The 21,667-nt window shown below is 40.4% G+C and overlaps 1 protein-coding gene across 5 annotated transcripts in view; it reads right to left on the bottom strand.

The window, feature by feature from the left end:
- Positions 1-21,667, bottom strand: part of ELOVL5 (ELOVL fatty acid elongase 5) — an 80,685-nt gene that overhangs the window by 24,319 nt on the left and 34,699 nt on the right. For 3 of the 5 annotated variants that reach the window (XM_030802275.1, XM_030802272.1, XM_003254141.2), the window contains exons 2-3: positions 3,915-3,980; positions 42-229 (exon numbers count right to left, since the gene is read on the bottom strand). In XM_030802275.1, the coding sequence (XP_030658135.1) occupies positions 42-229; positions 3,915-3,972 (246 nt within the window). In that variant the 5' untranslated portion in view covers positions 3,973-3,980. Of the gene's footprint in view, positions 1-41; positions 230-2,357; positions 2,767-3,914; positions 3,981-21,382; positions 21,483-21,667 lie in introns of those variants that run through there. The other 2 variants (XM_030802273.1, XM_030802274.1) reach the window with 2 other exon arrangements.

Genomic DNA, 21,667 nt, shown 5'->3' with positions numbered 1-21,667 from the left:
GCATTTACGTGAAAGGAAGACTGTGTTAACCTTTGACTTACCTCACAGAACATATACAGAGACAGCAGTGTGAGTCCAAGGTTATACACCACTAAAATCCCCCGGCAAGAGAATGGCTGTTTATTCCTCATGTATTTTGGTCCCAGCCATACAATTAGTAAATATATGACAGAGCAGATAAATGTGGGTATATAATTGTCCAGAAGAAACCATCCTTTTACTCTAGTATCTGAAAAATTAAAAAAAATTAATGATATATAAAAACATTCACAACTTTTCAAACGTTGAAAAAATTTCTCTCACCATGATGATATAAAAGTCACCTGGTATTCATGTTCCTAATTCCAACAAAGCAATCAGGAGAGGAGGCATGGATTTTCAATACATATCAAACAAGGTGAAGCTCCTTGTTACATGCTCTGAATAACAATGTATTATTCATGATTTTTGCTAAGTAAAATCATAATAAAAATATTCTTTCCAAAGAATTTAAGAAGAAAACAAGGAGAAGGCTACGTTTCCCATTAATTGGATTTATTAACCAGGTTTACCAGATTACACATAGGGTGATGAAACCCAAGAAATGGCAGTCATTGAACTATGAAGTCCTCCATCTCAGCTGTGTGTCAGTCGGCAAGTGTGGCCAGCATATGCAGACTCAGAAAACGTGCTGCTTAGCCAGGTTAGTGAAACTGGCACTAATTAGAAAGGCAGCCTTTGCTATGAGTGTAATGGTCAACAGCAGAGAGGACAATGATTTAAAAACAAAACAAGGGCTGGGTGTGGTGGCTCATGCCTGTAATCCCAGCACTTTGGGATGCCGAGGCGGGTGGATCACCTGAAGTCAGGAGTTCAAGACCAGCCTGGCCAACACGGCAAAACACTGTCTCTACTAAAAATACAAAAATCCGCCAGGCATGGTTGTGCACACCTGTAATCCCAGCTACTTGGGAGGCTGAGGTGGGAGAATCGCTTGAAATTGGGAGGCGGAGGTTGCAGTGAGCTGAGATCGTACCACTGCACCCCAGCCTGGGCAACAGAGTGAGACTCTGTCTCAAAAATGAAAATAAAAACAAAACAAAACATGAAGGTGAAGCAGCAATGATCAGATGCTTAAAGTGCCTATTTAAAGTGCAGTATTTAACAAACTGAGGAATAGTAGCGTGAGAGAGAAGACCTAGGCGGATCCAGAGGAGACACGGTATAGGAAGGGCCTCTCCTGCCCCCATTCCTTTTCTTAGGCAGGGAGGAGGGAGAGGGAAACAGGTCAGCCGCCAGCAGCAAACTGACAACCTCTTCTTGGATGGCGGGAAACTCCTTGGTAGCCAGACCCCCTAAGTGTTATGTGTCCCCTGAAAGATTCAGCTTCATACTCTGCCTGACCCCAGGAAGCTGCCTCTGAAGCATGCTGCCCTTTGAACCCTGCTATGATGATCCCTGAAAACCTGTGGCTCCTCAATCTTAACTACCTGCCAAGGCTCACAACTCCAGAACTTGAGGCACATGCAGCATTCACCTACTGCGTCTTCAGAGAAGCAGCAGTTGGGAGGACAGCCTCTGCCATTTAATTTTTTTTATTATTCATTTGCTTATTTATTCTGAGAAGGGGTCTCACTCTGTCGCCCAAGCTGAAGTGCAGTGGCGTGACCTCGGCTCACTGCAACCTCTGCCTCTAGGGTTCAAGCCATTCTCCTGCCTTAGCCTCCAGAGTAGCTGGGACTATAGGCACACAGCACCACGCCCGGCTAATTTTTGTAATTTTAGTAAAGACCGGGTTTCACCATATTGGTCAGGCTGGTCTCGAACTCCTGACCTCAGGGGACCCACCTGCCTTGGCCTCCCAAAGTACTGGGATTACAGGAGTGAGCCGCCATGCCCGGCTCTGCCCTTTCTTTGACCCCTCCCAGGCTGGACCATCTTGCTACTCTCTCCAGTCGTTTTCACCTTGATTTGACAGAACAAGAACAGGCTCAATAAAGCTTATGTCCATGTGGGGGAACTGACTGTCAGTCTTCCTTTCTTGCACTGTACACACTAAACTTTCCCAGCATTTCTCTCATGGCTGGCTTGCTTTGGCTTCAGAGGGACGTGCCCTCCACACCCTCCCCACTAGTTATGCTATGGTCACGGAGGGTGTTACTGTCAGTCCGGCAGAACTGGTTGTGCTTAGAAGTCATTCAGGGAAATGGCTGGCCCCAGGGACTTTAAGGGGATGCTTAACACCTTTTGTTCTCAGCTTTGGGCCTTGGCTGTCAATTTTAAGAAAACCAGTTCCCACTTAACAACTAACATCAGACTGTTACATATTTTGTATGAACATATATATCACAAACAATAAATACACACAAATCTCCCTCTTTTTTTAACTTAAACCTCTGATTTACACTTTGCTTTATTCATTTTCCCACAAATACTCATCTTTCCAAATTGGCATGTATTCATCCTCCCACACTGCAGAGTGCTTCCCGGGCACCTGACCCGAACTCCAGCCCCAGGTAGAGAATCCTTAGGATCTAGTCAATCTGTGGTGGTCCTAACCCCCTCTCTGGTGGCTGGTTCAGGCAGGGGCATGTGAAGCAATTGTGGCCAGTGAGTTTTGAGGGATGACAGCTGGCAAAGAGCTCTTGGAAACGGCTTCCTTATGCTTAAAACCACACAAATGAAACATTTTTTCTTCTTCCTTTGAATGTGCTGCTTGGAGCTGCTGTAGCCATCCTACAACTGTGTGAAGTGGGGGACCCATTCTGAGGACAGAGCTGCTGATACCTGGGAGTGGCAAAGTAGAAAATGACAAGAACAAGGATCCTTGGTTGCATTATACAGTCCCTGAAATAACTATGGAATTGCCCCACCTGGTAATGCAAGCTAATAATTATCATTTTAGCCATTTAGAGTTGGATTTTTTGTCCCTTACAGCTAAAGTAAGGCCCTATCCCAACCCTAGCACATACAGATGGATCTAACTTATTCTTTTTTGTTCTTTTCAGCGGGCCATACACTAATTTACATAACCTGTCCCCTACTGACAGGCATCCAGAGGATTCCTTGAAAAACAATGCTGTAATGAGCATCCTGATATGTGTCATTGCATAACTGATCAAGGCTAGCCACAGAATAAAGTATTAGGAGTAGAATGGCTAGGTAAAAGGGCATGTGCATTTTAATTCCAACAGAAGGCAAAACAGCCTTTCAGAGAAGTTGTACCCTTTCTCCACACCTTCACTATTATCACTATTATCGCAGGTGACATGAAACCTATTATTTCATCTCTGCCAAGCTAATAGACTAAGTCCTTTTGTTATTTCTTTTGTATTTTAAAAATCATGAGAAACTGAGATTCTTTTTGTCTGTTTAAAAGCCATTTCTAGTTTTTCTGTGAGCCTAAAAAGTTCTTTCTTTTTAGAAAAGACTTTAAAAGACATTTACAGATGACATCAAAAGAAGGCAATATGGAGCTGATTTACTTTCTAAAAGATAAAGCAAGTAAGGTTCAGGTGCATATTTACCAGTGAGTTAACATGATACAAAATGAGAAGACCTTAAAAAGCCCTTAAAATTGTAAAAAGGGAAGAGTTTTAAACTCCTATTCCAACGCTGCATTTTGGAAACTAGTTTTTCTTAGAGACTGCCAAGAATTGAGAAAAACATGCCACTGATAATGGTGAAATCTATAGTATTCTCAGGCTACAAGCTTTACAGCATATTTTTAAACTCCAGTTAAAGTCAACAGAGGACCACCCACAGCAGGTGTCTCTGTCAGAGACTTCTCCAAATCCCTTGTCATCCAGGATAAAGTTTTAGACTTTTCATAGAAAATGCTAACATTTTCTAGTATCTCCTCATGCAATATTTACAAGTGACTACAGGCAGGGAGTGATGCCGCAGAAGGTAAGCAAAACCAAAAACCACCTTACCTCGGGGGCCTAGCAATGCCTTGAAATAGGTACTAAGTGATGCATCAAAATGTTCCATTTGAAAACCTATTAAGAAAAAAAAAAGATACTGATTAATCTCTACTCAAAATGTTTTTTATACAGTATTTTTTTCATAAAAGAATAAATTCTTTTCAAAGATATGCTACGGACAAGGTTAAGTTCACTTCCTTAGGTTAAAAGAATTTTTTTAATTCACAAAAGTGACTTCTGTGCTAGATCTAACTTGAAGATCAAAAGGAAAGACACAATTCTGTTGAGTTCACTTTATAAATGAAGTGCCAGTTTTCTGAACTTCTTTTCTGAGTTCCATAAAAACTCTTTCCGTGAAGCTGAAATCTCAGTGGGGAAAAACGTGGAACTAACTGGAATGAGAGGTGGCAGACAGGAAGACATCCTGTCTGGGCAACAACTGAGGACTTGAGGTAAGACAAGGAAGAGCCATATCAGGGAACAGAATGCCACAGTGACAAGACAGTTTTTTCTGCTTGTTACTTTTATCAATTATTATTTTACAGTACCTCATGTCTACAGTAAAACAATTCAAATATTAAAAATTTAAAAAAGGGGCAAAAATCTCATTACTTCCCTCAACTGCAATCCCCAAGCCACGCATCACAAGGAACCTAATGGTAACATTTCTTCAGTATACTTCCAGAGATTTCTCCTCTTTTGAGCACAAAGAGGTCATACTAAATGGATGTTTTCACAATTGTGGGTTGCAACCCATTAGTAGATGATCATGTCAACTTAGCATTAAAATAATTGATCATAATAGAGAATCAGAATGCTTTGCTCTTAGTGAGAATGAATATAGTTTCATAAAACTTTAGTTTTATTATATCATATTTATAAGTATAATGTACTTAGTTGTGATGTAAAATATATTCTTACTGTGGGGATCACAGTTCAAAAAACTAAAAAAAACACTATTATATATAGAAGTGTGTATATATTACTTGCTTATTTTCACTTAATAAAACATCTTGAGATACCAGTTAAAGATTTACCTCCATCTTCTAAGATTCTATAGCTCCCTACCTTCCCCCATTTAAGATTTACATTTAGAGGGTAGCTAATCAACTTTTCATATGCATACTGACTAGATTTTCTATTAAAGACACATATTTCCAACTTTCCTGGCCATTCTTCTTACAGGAATAATCATCAATATTATAACTTCCAAGGGCAAAGGCAGAACTGATTTTATTAACTAAGCTGTTAATCATTTAGCAATACTTCTCTTCCTTGGCTTGCCACACTGAAGCGTTATATATTCTCTGGCTAATTTTAAGATAAACTACTTTATCCACGAAATCATCTAATGGTTGTAGTAGGTACAATCAAGTCAATCCAGATGAGATGGGACGTAGAGATAGGAGGAGCCATCAATGACACTTTCAAAGTAGTTAACAGGGTTCTGTCCTGACAGCTTTCCTGCCCAAGGGAGATTGGGGAGGGTGCTGACACCAATTCATGGCTGGAAATGAGGGCACCAGCTCCCCATACCCATCTGCCAATAACCAGGTCAGCCACCTTTGCCCCTCAATAGTTATACAACCTTAGCACAAGGTCACTTCTGCAATCCAACAATTAAGATTTTAACATACAGTAGTCCCCTCTTAATCCACAGTTTTGCTTTCTGAGATTTCAATTACCTGAAATCAACCACAGTCTGAAAATATGAGGTGGGAAATTCCAGAAATAAACAATTCCTAAGTTGTAGATTGCACACCATTCTGAGTAGCGTGATGAAATCTCCCGCAGTCCCACTCCATCCTGCCTGGGATGGGAATCATCTCTTTGTCCAGCATATCCTCAATGTAGACACTTCTTCACCCTTGAGTCACTTTGTAACCTTGTGGGTTATCAGATCAACTGCCTCAGGATCACAGTGCTCATGTTCAGATAACTTTTATTTTACTTGTTCTATTTAATTATTATGGTTGTTAATCTCTTACTTTGCCTAATTTATAAAGTACACTTTATTATAGATATGTATGCATAGGAAAAAAAACCACTGTATATAATATAGTGTTTGGTACTATCTGCGGATTTAGGCTTCCATTCTAGGGGCCTTAGAATGTACTCCTTGACGATGAGGGGGTACTAATGTACTATATTCCTAAGAAAGGCCATTTTGGTCCTAAGCCACTTTCCTGCCCTAGATTGAACCACTTCAGGAGAGACAAGAAATTCTAGAAAATCCTGGTGCTGAAGAGAATAGGTTTAGCCTTATGTTTCGTAAAGAGAACTCCTCTTTAAAACACAGTTAAATAAGAAATGTTTTATCTATTAAAGGCTATTAAAAGTTCCGCCTGAGGTGGGTTCAGGAAGGGCACTGGCTAAAAGACAATTTGGCTGTGTCTATTTTTTCAACATCTACTGAAAATCATCTAGAAAATCCAAGTTTTGAAAGACAACTATCATGATTTTGTGACACTGAAGTCACACTAACACAATTTAATTTCATCTATGATATATGGTGGGCCATGTATATCGAGGTCACAGGGTTCCCTGCTCTCCACTAGGCTGCATCCCAAACAGACAAATGAAAGGAAATAAGGAGGAACAAGGTCATAAAGGCTATGACTAATGGACTGAATAACTGATGGACAAGCTGCTCACTGGGGACAGACACCTTCCTCCAAGGCATTTTAAAACCTAGATTCTATTACCTAATGGGTAATATTAACTTACTTACTTATGGGTCACATTAAATGTACAATGATCAGGTATTAAGCATAAAGGGACTTTTGCTACTCTTCATAAGAAACTAGGGTTTGAAACCCCTATTTTTTTTCACTTATTAGCAATGTGACCTCGGACAAGTTATTTAATCTTTCTGAAAAACGGGGAAAAGACCAAAGTAACTGCCTTTAAGAAGATTAATAAATAAGGTAATATAAATAAGGCCCTTAGAGCAGTGTCTGGCATGTAGGAAGCCCCCAATAGATGTTTCTGAATGTATGTCTGCCACAGGATTGCCTCCATGATGAATACTGTCAACCACCCACGGCTGTCTCTGCTTCTCAGCAGGGGCACTGCTGGCATTCCAGTGGAAACAATCAATGTCCTGTGCATTGTGGATCATTAATTGTCCTTGGTCCCTGTCCACTAAATGCCATCAGTGAGCTCCAATCATTCTGACAACCCACAATGTCCACTTGTAAGCCCTAACACACCCCTAGAGAGACAGCAAGAGAAGGTGGGGGCAAGGCGGGGGGGAGTTGATAATATATCAGGAGAGGAACTTGTCAGAAACAGATATTACCCAAACATGAAAGACAAAACTAAAAGGAATGTACTAATTAAATACACAAATATCTAGCACCTACTGTATATTAACACAAAGGATTGCCAAAATAGGGATAAACATAAAGGAGCATACCTGGTGACCTGGAAAAAAATGAGACATTCATAATGGGGAAAAGAAGCCAGATGTAGTAAAGCAAAAACAAAATCCAGTTTGCAAATGAGCAGACAGTAGAATGATGATACGAATATAAGCTGAATATATGTTCAAAACCATGCTGTAACAAAATTCAAACAACAGTATTCTGAGATCAAACAGGAGGAATATGTCTAACAAAAATAAGGGAATCAATCATTTCACTTTCTAATTAAGAGATCTTTCAGAGGGCTGTAGTCCGGGTCAGTTTCTATGTAAGGAGGAAATAGAGAAGCTGGAAACAAGAGTGAAGAAATGTTTCAAAGTGAAAATACAGATTGGTGGGGCAGGAGTGGAGGGGGATAACAGTAGTGGCCCCGGAAAAATATGAAGCCCAGGAATTGCGATAAATGACCTGTTACTATAAGGACAAATGCCTAGGACATAGTCCAATTTGAGAATCTAGGCTAACATCACGGCAACAGAAAAGCAGCTCGATTAAACATAAGGTAAAATTTCAGTCCAAGAGTACTGAACCAGCAGCAGGCTACCAAAAGAGACTGTGGAATTTAGTATTTGGAGATATTGAAGAATCCTGTTACAAGCCATCTGTCCCAAATAATCTGAGTCTAAACCATTTTGAACAGAGGCCCTGCGGAAGCTAGGAGGCACAGGAGCACTCTTTCATCTCTATAAAATGAAATGTGTTCTCTACAAAAGCACACACAAGAAACGATTTTTGTCAAAAACGGTACATCTGTTCTTAGACTGCATTTCTTCTCAGCTTGGGAATTTTTCTCCTAGGTTTGCAGAACTTTTCACAATCAAACTTAGGAATGTACTGAAAGAGCCAGCAAAACATTCTCTAAAAGAACAGATACATGGGGGGAAACAATAATAATTTTCAAATTACTGTTCCTGCTTATTGTTTCTGAAATGACTACAGTGAAAAGGGAGAAGGGGTAGGTAGAGGTAGGCCCTGGACAACAGGCCCTAATCAGGAGAGTCCTGATCCGTGGATCCCAAGCTTGATTCTGGGCTGGACTCTGGCATGTTCAATATTTTCCCCAAACTCTCCCCTACCACACCCACAATTGGAGATATACTGTAATCTTCTCAGGCAAGGCTGTTTGTTTCTGCACAGGTTACTAAGAGACATCTTCACCAAAAGCTTCATCATTTACTCAATACAACGTCATGTTTGTCAAGGCAGCCCCATAACTAGTGTCCCTCAATACCATGTACTTATTTTTCATTCATACCACACACCAAGTGCCTACCACATGCTAGGCACGGAGGCCTGAAGGCCCTGGGATTGCAGGCTGGTGAGAAAGACCATAAACATGTATTAATTACAGACAGAAACACACGTACAATATGATATGCAAAATAACTGTTAGCAAAAAAAAAATTAAGCAGAATAAAGGGGCTGGAATCATGGAGTGGGAATTTATTTTTGAAAACAGAGAAGGCAGCCTGAGAAGGTGGCAACAGAGCAGAGCCTGAATGGTGACAGCAAACCACACATCTACCAAGGGAAAGGGTGTTCCATTTAGAGGCACAAATGAGCACAATGGCCCTGGGGTCAGGGCTAGGCTGGCATGCACAAGGACCAGAAGCCACGACAGGAGTGGGCAGCACAATGGGAGGCCTTCTGTCCTCCATTCCCTGTCTGGTGCCCAGGCCTTGCTCAGCAGTAGACAGAGGTCAGTCACGAGATACACCTTGCAGAGTGCATGTGGCCAACGGGCTAGGAACAGAAGAGGGTGCCAATCCTTATCTGCTCACACTGCTACCATCTCCTAACCCTCCTTCCTGCAGCCCTCCTGCCAGCAACGTGCCCTTTTCATTCCCATCTTCCTTGCTGAGCCTCATCTGCTATGCCACATGAACAGCACAAAGGTCTCAGCAAATGAATTCTTCATCACCAGGCTAGGCTGGCTTGCCCTGTTAAGTAAATTGGGCACTTGCTGAGTGGTCTGTGGGCTGAGCTATACTCTTTTGTACTAAAGGAATGGGAGGCACAGGGCTATGCAAAAGTCTTGACACTTTGCCTAGTAATCTGGATTTATGGGAACGGCATGACCTACTTTGCACAAGATGCCCAATCACACTGCCAGGTCTGTGGTTGGCCTCACTGGTGCGGTTTCCCATCTTCTGAGCTATGGTGGACCAATGACATAACTTCTCAATAACCCGAATCACACTACAGGCAGCCTGGGTGAGCTGGGTCAAGTGGGAACACAGCTGCTCTGTACAATTGTACTAGCAGGGACCAACCCCAGGCACTAGGCTCCATGGAAAAGGAGCTTTAGTCCTACATGCAGCAAAAGAATAAGCTATTCTTTGATCTGGCTGGTTCCCCACACTCTGACAGGAAAATGGACAGGGCTGGGAGTGGCCAGCACGTCCCAGGAAAAAGACCACGCTGACACCAAGCCAAAGCATCGATTCCCATCCTCTTTAACCAGGAGTCTCTGACCTGCACTCAACCTAGGGGACTTCCCAGAATTACAGGTCACAACAGGGAGTAGTAATAGGGCCCAGTGAAAGAAAAGTCCCAATGAAAACAGTCTCCCAAAGCTATTCACTAGTTCAAGAGCCACACACAGAAAATAATGACAGTAAAATGGATTACGGGCAGGTAAATTAGAACCAATTTTAAAGAATTCCTTTTTAACGCACATTTTCCAAAAGACCCTCCTAGTTTAAAAAGCCGCTTCCCATTATAAAATTCTGGAGTGTTTTTGGTAACCATGCAACTATATTATAATTGTGTCTCATTTTAAGTATCTCACTACAAAAAACTAACTGCAGCTGATCATTCTCTTTATAAACTACCCTATATTTAAAGATACAGCTGAAAGGAGCATGAGAGTGTGAGGGAGTTCAGCACACCTTTGTCTGACTCACTCCCACCACCATGGATCAGTTCTGCGCTCCTGGCTAGTTCCTTCCCCATGTACTATACTAAGTGTTGTAGAATTTTAGGATCCTTGGGCCTGAATTCGAGAGAAAGACTGGAACTACCACAGCCTGGAATACAAAAACCTGGAAATACTAACACGAGCAGAACAAAGAACAAAACCCAAAGCCCTAAAGAGAGTCCTGCTCACGTGGAAAATCCATCTGTCCACTGTTCAACTCCCTCCAGGGGCAAGTATGTGCCCAGGTGAACCATGTGTGGGAGGTTACATCAACATCAGTGCTCACTTTGAACTAATAATCAAACTAGTTGCTAGAAGCATGTTTGAAAAAAGACACTACGATAAGCTTTACAGGAAATCAGTCCCCCTCCTCCTCCTTTCCACTTGGCTCCCAAGGACAACAGAACATGAGGGAATGGGGGTAGGTGGCAACAACGGAAGGAGGTGGTTGGGGTTAATGAGGAGAAGGCACAGTCACAATTCCCAAGATGAAGTACGTCTCAAGGAGAGTGCAAATATTAAGCATCTTGGCCATTTCTACCTGGAGTAGGAGAGAGTAACAAAGCTGCCCAGCAAAGGAAAAGTACTGGGATCTTAAGGCAAATCTGTTTTAAAAGGTATCAAGATTTTTAAAAATATATATGATATAAGAATTATATTAAAGAAAAGTTTATTTCCGAAACCCACAACCAGGCTGTTTGCTGACTCTAAAACAGTAAAGATCTTTTTAGGGCCAAGTCTTGGTTTGTCTGGCTTCTAAGGCAGCAGTCAGCTTGCTTTGAAAGCTCCCTTTCCTGTGATATCAGTGAAATCACATTCCTTTTGATTTAAAAACGTTTAGCTATTGTCTAGCTTAACTTCATCATATCCTGCTTTACTTTTTTTGACGGTTATTGTTCACCTAAAAATGAGTCAGCTGAGTTTACAAACCCATGTGCTGCAAAGGATCAGACTGAGATTTCCTTGCATTTTCTCTTCTCTCATTCCCATCCATCACTTTTATCAGTCAGCTCGTGTTAGGCAGGCATGGGAACATTCTTCGAGTTGGCTGCCAGTTACACAAAATGAAAAATTAAATGGTGCTTTAATTTGGTAGTCACAACCCTGATTCTAGAATTTAAAAAGATTTTTCTAGGTTGGGAAAATCAGTTCCCAAATAAAACCACACCTTGCTGAGGAATGTTAAAATACAAAATGTCGTGAAGACCATAAAGGAAAGAAGATCCAAGTATAACAAGCTTTAGAAATGAAAGTAACTTGACAACAGAATTCATATTAAAGTGTTGGCATTTAAATAAATGATAACTCTGGATTAAATCTTGGCTCAAAAATATCTACTGCGCCAACAGTGGTACATCTGATTGTGTGCTGTCATCCTAACACTCTGAATCTATGCTTATTCTCTTTCTTAACCCCCTGCAGAATTCCTGTACTTTCTAATCTTCATTCTAAGGACATAACAAACTCTTGTAATTCTCTGATAAGGTCATTTTTCCTACCATATATCATACATGGAGGCAAAAAACACAGCTCTATTTGGGGTTTTAGATGAGTAACTGCAAAACTGGGACACTGGTAGGTTCTACAAAGCACTGCCACAGGTTAGCTCCACAGCTGAAGACAGCAGAACAACCTCATTCTGGTATAATGGATAATTGGAGGGGAAATTTTTAAATGTTGCAACAATAAAATTGTTGTGCAACAATCAAATTGTTGTACAAAAATAAGTTTAGGGTCAAAACAGAAGCCTCCACTTCCTGCTCCTTGGCTGCTACTAGTTAATTAAAAAGCACTTTTTAACCATCGCTGGAGAAGGACATCCTTCTAATACCTTCTAACATCCTTCTAACAAGTGGAGAGTCACACCAGTGGCTGTTATCTGTGGTCCTTCCTCCCTCTCCTCTTGCCTTCATTTCCAACCCTTTCTCCAAGGCCCAGATTAGGTATTACAAAGCCTACCTCCACTCCACTGCCCCTCTTGTTGCTGTCTAGACAACTCATTTAGTATACAGCAACTTCAACTTTTTTATGAGCTAGATACTTCTGTGCTCAGGTATTATGGGAACAAACTCTGCAACTCCTTAGAGTCCAAACTCTTTAATGGCAAGTACTCCAATCTGTCCTATGAGTATAATAATTATCTACTGGTGATACTATAAATGAGATACACCTGTTATTACAAAATAAAAAGAAAAGAAAATGGCACACCTGACTCCACAATGGCAGCATCCTAAAATATGGACTAAATCCTAGTTACAGATGGCATTTCCTCGGGGAAAACTTTCTCAGTGCTAGTTATCTGGAACTCTAACAGAGATGCTCTCTTCTCATCTACTACATGATCAGTAAAGGCACTTTGTAAAGTGTGAGCCCATAAAAAACAAAAACAAAAACAAAAAATGCATGTACACACACATACACACACACACACACACACACACACACACACACACACACACACACACCCCTCTTAAACATTCAAGGGAATTTCTTCCCCACTGGGAGACAAAGATGTATTCTAGTCTTGAAAGGCAATACACAAATACACTTGATCTTAAAAAAACTCAGATATAGAAATTTTTTCAGCAGTTGGTGGGGGGAGGGTAACATGATTTTAGAACTTTATTCTAGGGGAATTCTTATTCACAGCTAAAGACGGAATGTACAGTCAAGTTCAAAGTTCTTCCCGCAGTTCTCAGCAGAGTCAAGACAAGGACCACTTACAACAATCCACACAACAAACGAGCATTCAGAAAAGGGTTCACCACTGTAGAAAATTACTCTTGTAGAGTTTTATCATCTTAAAGCTGCCAACTTAATTTTCTTTTGAAACTAGAAGAAGTGGTGATAACTTTTAATTGAGTGAAGCACACTGTTATTTGAAAAAAGACGATAATTCACACACAGAATGTTCCTTGCTGGTGGGTGAAGGCCAGATTGCTGCAGTTGGACTTAGAACTCCACTTTCACATAGAATTTTGCTGACAGTAACTAATTAATGCCCACAAGGCTGCAGTGAAGCAAGGTAAAAAATCCATCAGGTGCAGGAGTCAGTCATCCTCCTGACTGGTTTTATTTCTGTGTGTCCAATGATTCTCAGAATGACTGCTTTTCAGGCTATCAGCCATTTGAAAGGCAGTTGACTCACTGAGTTAAAAACTGTTTAATGTGTGTCTACTTTGTGTCAAGCAGTATTGCTTGTGAGGAACAGGAAAGTGACAGAGACAGACATGACCTCTGCCACAGTACAAATCAGTAAGCAGTGTGCAAAGGCATCTGTGGCTCAACCACTTTTGGGTGGTAGTGGTTAGGAACACATACTCTGGAGCCTGAGAGCCTGGGTTCAAATCCCTGCTTCACCACTTACTAGCTGTGTAACGTTGGGCAAGTTACTTAACATTCTGTGCCTTAGTTTATTAGACTGTAAAATGAGGGTAATTACATTAACTTCCTCATGTGATTAAATGAGTTAAGATATGTGAAATGCTTAGAATAGTGTGTGGCACAGCAAGTGCCATAAAAATATTTCTATTATTATCATCATTACAGAGACTTTGACAATGATCAATTTCATATTCAATGTTTATGGAAGAGTTTTGCTAAGGCATAAACTGGAGTTCCCTGCAAGGTCCATGGGCAGTGAAACGTGCTCACATCCATACCTCACAGCTCTGTTATTCTCTATTTGGCACGGACTCACAAATGATACTTGTGAATCTGGGGATTTGTAAAAGACTCTAGATAAATTCCTCTGAAATGTCAAGGAGATGCTGGTCACTGACTTCTCTGTGAGTAGAAGAGCAGGCCAGTGTCTATCCCAACCTCAGTAGAGAGCAGAAATAAATCTGCATCTGATAAGCCTTTTTTTTTTTGTACTCCTGACAACTAGCATATAATAGATGGCCAATAAACTTATTCATTTACCATAACTGAAAATGGGGCTGAGTTGCCAAAGGTCACAGAGGTTGGGTGGAGCCAGAATTTGAACTACGTCTCCAACTCTATTGCCTACCATTCTTAAAATACCCCATGCAGTCTCTCAAGAGGACATCTTCACATATTTACATAAAAGATGGTGACAACATGTGTTAGTATTGCTTGAATTCATATAGTTTTACGAGAAAAAGATACAGAACTATGTAGTTTTAAAATAACATTATCAAGTTAAAAAAAAGTTGTTTGGAAGAAGATGTTTGGTAATAGAGTTCTTTAAGATCTCTGTAATTAAGACCTAGATGGGAAGTAAAGGGGCAGCAATCCTCCCTGACCTCATTTTCATACTCTTCATCATCACTTCTACTGTATCTCAATCAGTGATAAAATTACAGGCTTATTTTTTAAGTGCTGTGATTATCAGTTATACTGTAATTATCTGTTTATCTGTCCACATCCTATTAGGCTCTAAGCTCTTCAAGGGCAGAACCTCTCATGTTCCCATTTTATCGCTAAAGTGTCTGGATCTGTGCCTGACCAACTGTTGATTGCTCGTTCAAACTATGAGTGAATGAATGAATAATGAGCGGATCAATGAATGAATGACTTTATCTAGAGTTTCATATCAATGGGCTCTCAAATCTGGCTGCATCTTAAAATCACCTAACAGCTTTAAAAACAGGTTTTTGGGATCCACTCCTAGAAATTCTAATTCAACAGATGCTAGGCAATATCTTTTTGAAAAGATGCTTAGGTAATTCTGGGAAACAGCCTGCTTTGGGAACCACTGCTACATATATAAATTAAGCTTTTGGACTCTTACTAAAATCCCCTGCCACCCTTTAATTTTTATCACCCACATGGTATCCATACACTGTATTACAGAGACAGAGCCTAGACTAGGATGATGGTCTCGAGGACAAGTTATTTTTTATTCCAACAAATTCTGCAGCAATTCCCTGTTTCCTCTAATTTCACCAGCTGGGGGGAAGGGATGCACAGGGGGTGGGGGGGGTAATCATATTTTTTCAAACCATCTCTCAAGCTGAAATAAAACCTCATATCAAGATAGAGCTCAGTTCTTGTATTTTTCAAACACTGTGTGACATGGTACATATCACACATAACAAGCATGCATTAATCCATCCTGCACCTGATGGATTTTTTACCGGTAAGCTCTTTTTTGGGGGATGCTGTTACAGAAATATTACTATCAGTAGAGGAGATCCATAACACCATTACTACCAGGAGTCAACAGTGGCCAAGTCTATAAAGCTCTGTGAGAACAAGGAACATACCTGTCTTGCTCCCTGTAATCCCTAGTAGCTGTTCTTGGGACACAGAAAGGAATTTAGTAACTCCCTGTTTCATCATGTTGAACTGGAGCAGTATGGAACACTGCTGACAGGCTGCTGCTGCTGCTGCTGCCAAATCAAATGCTTGGCCAAGGACAATTCCATACATTCCTTCCAGAAGGAGGCAAGATGGGTGATAGGAAGAACCTGAACACTGGCTGAGAAATGTGGGCTCTGGCTCCATTATCATCAATCCTAAACTGAGCTGCTTCCTATTATATTCATTTCATTACCTAGACTACAGGACCTCAAGCTTTCTTCAAGTAAATATGGTATCTATGGGAGGCAGAGTCTAAGATGCCCTCAAAGATCCTGGTACACCTGATACTCACACCCTTATGTAGCGCCCTTCCCCGATGAACCAGGGTTGTGTGTGTGACCAACAGAATAAAGCAAAAGGGATGGTATGTCGCTTCTGGGATTAGGTGGTAACAGATGTTGTGGCTTCTACCTTGGTCAGCTGGCATGTTTCTGTCTGTGTTTCTAGGACCACTAGCTCTGGGGAAAGCCAGCTGCTATGCTGTGAACAGTCCTAGGGAGAGGACAATGTGGCAGGAAATAGGCTGCTTGCCAACAGCCACCTGAATGAGCTCGGAAGCAGATCCTCTGGCCTGGTCAGCTTCAGACGAATGCAGCCTCATGAAAGACCCTGAGACAAAACCACCCAGCTAGGCCTTGCTGGGACTCCTGACCCTCGGAAAACGTGTGTGACAGTAAATGTTTCTGCATTTTAAGGCGGCAAATTTGGGGATAATTTGTTAACAATAGATAAAAGCCTTAGAAATTAACAAGGTCAGTGGGGTTAGAAGAAGAGGTTCTTACAAGACAATTCTACTTCCCCTTGCTAGCCTTCCTTTTGGTTACCACACATAATTAAGGCACCAATTAAAAGCACGGCCTAATAAAATATAAACCCTCCCCCTTGATTTAACTGGAACTGGGAGGAGAAGTGAAAAGGCTTATTATCTAAAGTATAGAATTTGGTTATGAAAACAATACAACACTTTTGTTTCTAGCCTGAGACAAGGGATCTAACATTTACTAAGAGCCTACTATGTAGCTGGGTTTTCAAAGACTCACTAAGGAAATATCCCTATTTCCTAGACGAGGAAACTAAAGTTCAGAGATCTTAAGTAGTTAACTCTAGGTTTATATGGCTTAGGGCAGGCAACTGTCCTGTTTTTCTGGGGGAATTTCCCGGGATGTAAGGCTTTCAGTGCTAAAATCAAAAAATTTTCGGGCACACCGGGAAGAGTTACTGTTAAGTAGCTCACAAAGTTACTTAAATATGTGGTTGGTCCAAAACTTGTGCTCTTTACAATTATCACAAGTTGATTTTTTTGTTGATGTTGTTAATTTGGAGACAGGGTCTCGCTCTGTTCCCAGGCTGGTCTGGTCTTCAACTCCAGGGCTCGAGCAATCTTGTCTGCCTTGGCCTCCCAAAGTGCTAGGATTACAGGAGTGAGCCACTGCACCCAGCCAATCACACAGTTGATTTTTAAAAGTACATCTTAAAGCTATTATTTGGCAGCTTATGATCTGCAACAAATTTCGAACTGTTACGTGTTAAAAAGAAAACCACAAACCCCTCCAGGCTTTATCTCACAATACACACAGAAAAGACTGTTGGGTTTTTTTCTGTGAAAGGGTAAATAATTGCTATTCATATGATACATACTAGCATGGAAATTTTTCACCTTAAAGGATTCTGCAAATTTCTGTTCCAAAATAGCAACTGAGTCCACAAACGACACTGGTAACTCCCCTCTGTACCTCAACAGACTCTCCGGTGTGGCTAAATGAGCTGACAGGTGACTGGGTGGGCTCTTCACAGAACTTCACATCAAATCTGGTGCTCTGGCAGGAGAGGTAGGCAGTTACACAATTTTCTCTTCCACAGAAGCCTAGAGACAGCCAACTGACACCACTGGAAACTTCGGCATAAACAGCGCTCCTGTGGCTGTCATACCTGGTAGGTAAGCGAGGCAGTGTTGCCAAAACAGCTCTTTTTAAGAAAAGACCCACGTAATAACCACTGGGGTAGCTATAATCATAAAAACAGAAAATAACAAATACTGGCGAGTATATGGAGAAAGTGAAACACTCAGGCGCTTGCTGTTGGCGGGACTGTCAAATGGTACATCTGCTGTGGAAAATAGTTTGGCAAGTCTTCAAAAAGTGAAACACAGAATTACCATATGACCCAGCAATTCCACTCCTAGGTATATACCCAAAGAAATGAAAACATACATTCACTCCAAAACCTGTACACAAATATTCATAGTAACATTATTTATAATAGTCAAAAAGTAAAAACAACCCAAAAGTCGATCAACTGATTAATTAATAAACAAAATGTGGTACATTCATACAATGGAATGTTATTCGGCCATTAAAAGGAATACAGTACTGACATTTACTATATCATGAATGAATCTGGAAAACACTATGCAAAGTGGAAGATGCCAGACACAAAAGGCCACAGATGATTCAATTTATATGAAATGTCCAGAATAAGCAGATCCATCAGTGGTTGCCAGGGGCTGGAGAAACAAAGGAATGGGAAGTGACTGATACTGTTTATGATGTTTCTTTCTAAGGTAATGACATTGCTCTGGAATTAGATATACTTAAAAATTAAAAATAACTTTAAGAAAAGGAAAGGTACTTAAAAAAAAAGGTTTAATATTTTATACACTCAAGCCCACTTCTAGCAATCTACAATAAGGAAATAAAAGCAGATGTGCACTAAGATTGACTTATGATTGTCATCAGTGATATTTGTAACAAAAACTGAAAGGTGGTTAGCTTTCAAGTATCCATCTAGAAGTAACCTTCTAGATGAAACCTTCCATAACCTAGAAGTAACCTTCTGCCACAGAAATTATAGTACAGGAATATAATTAAATATCATGCCATAATTCAAATGAAGCTATTGGGCATTTATTTTAGAGAAATAAAAACTTTATGTTCACATAAAAACCTGTACACGAATGTTCACAGCAGCTTTATTCATAATAGCTAAAAACTAGAAACAACCAAGATACTCTCCAACAGGTGAATTGTTAAAACAAACCATGGTATATCCACACCATGGAACATTACTCAGCAATAAAGAACAAATGTGATACATAAAACAACCGGAATGAATCTCTGAAGAATTAAGCTAAGTGAAAAGGGCCATCCATTTATAAAACACTTCTGAAATGATAGAACTATAAAGATGGAAAAGAGATTAACAAATTGCCTGGGGTTACAGAAGGTGTGAAGGCAGGATGGAAGAGGATGTGGTTATAAGGGCCACATGTGCTGACAGAAATGTTATGTATCTGGACTGTACTAATGTCAGTATGCTGGCTGTGATATTGTGCTGCAGTCCTGTACAATGTTACCACTGGGGGAAACAGGGTAAAGAGTACTTGGGATCTCTGTATTATTTCTTACAACTGCGTATGAATCTACAATTCTCTCAAAAAGTTCAATTTTTTAAAAAAATCTACGACCATGAGAAAAACCAACAAGGCTGAGCATTTGATTTTTTAAAAATTCAATCAGCTTCCCCAACCCAATCACATGTGGTGGTGACTTTTTTGGCACCTGTAACTGTAAAGGAAGGTTTATGTTGGAAAAGAATAGTCTGAACTATGACTCCATTCACAAAAGTTTAAGGCTTTACCTAAATGCTGGTGTTTCAACTACTCATTTTCACAGTGGTCTGATGAAGCTTCTCAGTAAACATTTTCTTATCCAGACTACTTGGGTAATGGGGATACTGTTTTGATCAACCCAATGATCTAATTAACTTCAAGGAATCATACATCTCACAAAGAGGCCCGCTGTCAAACAATAAGAAAATCATGAAAGATACCAAATAAAATCCTCCTGATTAAAATGTAATCTTTGATGATTCAGAGGCATTTTGTGATCTTGAGGTATCTCAGAGTCAGAATTATAAATGCCAAATCTCACTTTACACTACTGTAGATGAGCAGGCACAGATAATTGGGATAAAAGTTTATAAATTTATTATGACTCTACTGCTTTATATAAGTTCCTGCAATTAGTTTCCTTGCCATTTTCCTTTCTAATACATGGTACATAGAAAACTTAGTTTTATTTCATTTCTAAGATACGTCATCACTCTGTCTCCCAGGCTAGAGTGCAGTGGCACAATGATGGCTCACTGCAGCCTCGACCTCCCGGGCTCTTGCAATCCTCCCACCTCAGCCTCCTGAGTAGCTTGGGACTACAGGCATGTGCCACCATTCCCAGCTAATTAAAAAAAAAAATGTAGAGAAGGAGTTTCGCTATGTTGCCCAGGCTGGTCTTGAACTCCTGGACTCAAGCAATCCTCTTGCCTCAGCCTCCCAAAGTGCTGGGATTACAGGCATGAGCCACCATGCCTGGCTAAAAACCTAGTTTTAGACTGTCAGATTCCAGATGTTTTTGAAAATGAAAAATAATAAAAGTTTACCATATTATAAAAACAAAAAAACTGTGCTTTCTTCCATCTTTTGGATCATTTTCTTGTCAATGCACTGAGAAGCAAAAAAGGGTTAAGCAGCACTTTTACAACGTGCAGTCACTATGTGAGTATAGCTTACTGAAGAGTGATGCCACCACACTTGTGCTCTGCTCTGGGCTTTTTGCTGCCTGCCATCAGCAAAGAGCTGTTCAACCCCCACAGCTCTTCAGAGCACAGTGGATGTTTCCCAGAAAAGGCTGAGGTGACGTCTTCTGTAACCCTCCTTGGAAATTATCCAGCAAGATTAGATCTCTTCTTGGCAATGCTTTTCCTCTTTTCACCAAGTGCTACATTCAACAAATGAGCCACTGTGTTTAAAACCTCCTTGATAATCACTAAAGGTGAAATACTGAGAATTGGGTCCTAAGGTGATTACATTTTAGTGGAACTGCAAGGATTTTAGCAAGTCACGTTAATGTAACTGAATATTCTGACTGGCTAATGTGATTTTTCCTTCATTTCAATTCTCTGCAAGTACCAAAATTCAACTCTAGGCTGTCATAGAGACATTTAGCTGTAACAAAATGAAGGAAAGCCAGTGATCAAATTAACATGAAGTCAATTAGGTGCCCACCTACAGCCAGAACACCAAGGGAGAGACACCAACAGGTTCCAAAATGAAAATTAAGGACAGAGTGAAGGAGAAACAAATACGTACTCCTGTATAGAAATTATAGAAATGCATTACTGGAGAAGTCAATCATGTGAAAATTTTAGGAAAAGAACTGAGACAGTAAAATGGCATATATAATCTTTTAGCAATATGCCTTCACTGAGCACCAAATGTGTAAGGCACTACGGCAAGCGGTAGGGACAGAGAACTTGGTCCTTTCCCTTCAGCTCAGAAATCTAGCTATTCCTCCAGTCATGACCCATATTTTCGGTTCATTTCAAAACACAGAAATTGATGTCTTATGTCATAATTTGAGTGAAAAAAATAAAATTAAAAAGAAAAAAAAAATCAGCACAAATTAACAACAGCTTAACACACACCCACCCTTGAAAGGCAAGAACATTTTACTGGTCAGGAGCTAGGGGATGGATATAAAATAGTACATAATATCCTACTTTGATTTGGAAAAGCTATCACATATTTCCTATGTAAAATCCAATGAAAACAATTATTTGAAGAAAATTAATGTAACTACAGAAGCAGTGACATGTTTAAAATGTATTACGTTTTTCTCCAATGATTTTTTTCATATACATGAACAATTTAATAAATTGCAACTGGGTTGGAGAAGAAAAGGAGAGGGTCTTGGCCAGCTTGTGCTGCTATAAAGAAAATACCACATGCTGCTAGATTAAACAACACTTACTTCTCAGGGTTCTGGAGGCTAGGAAGTCCACGATTAAGGTGCCAGCAAATTAGGCTCCTGGTAAGGGTCCTCTTCCTAGCTTCAGATGGCTGTATCCTCCTAGGGACTTGGGGACATGGGGACGGGTAGAGAGAGTACTGGTCCCTCTTCCTCCTATAAAAATACTAATCCCATCATAGGGACTCCACCCTCATGTCCTCATTTAAACTTAATTACCTCCCAAAGGCCCCACTCTTCTAATAGCACCACTTTGGGGGTTAGGGTTTCAAAATATGAATTGAGAGT

Source organism: Nomascus leucogenys, chromosome 22a, assembly GCF_006542625.1.
Source record: "Nomascus leucogenys isolate Asia chromosome 22a, Asia_NLE_v1, whole genome shotgun sequence".
NCBI lineage: Eukaryota > Metazoa > Chordata > Mammalia > Primates > Hylobatidae > Nomascus > Nomascus leucogenys.
This window is presented reverse-complemented; position numbering and strand designations above follow the sequence as displayed.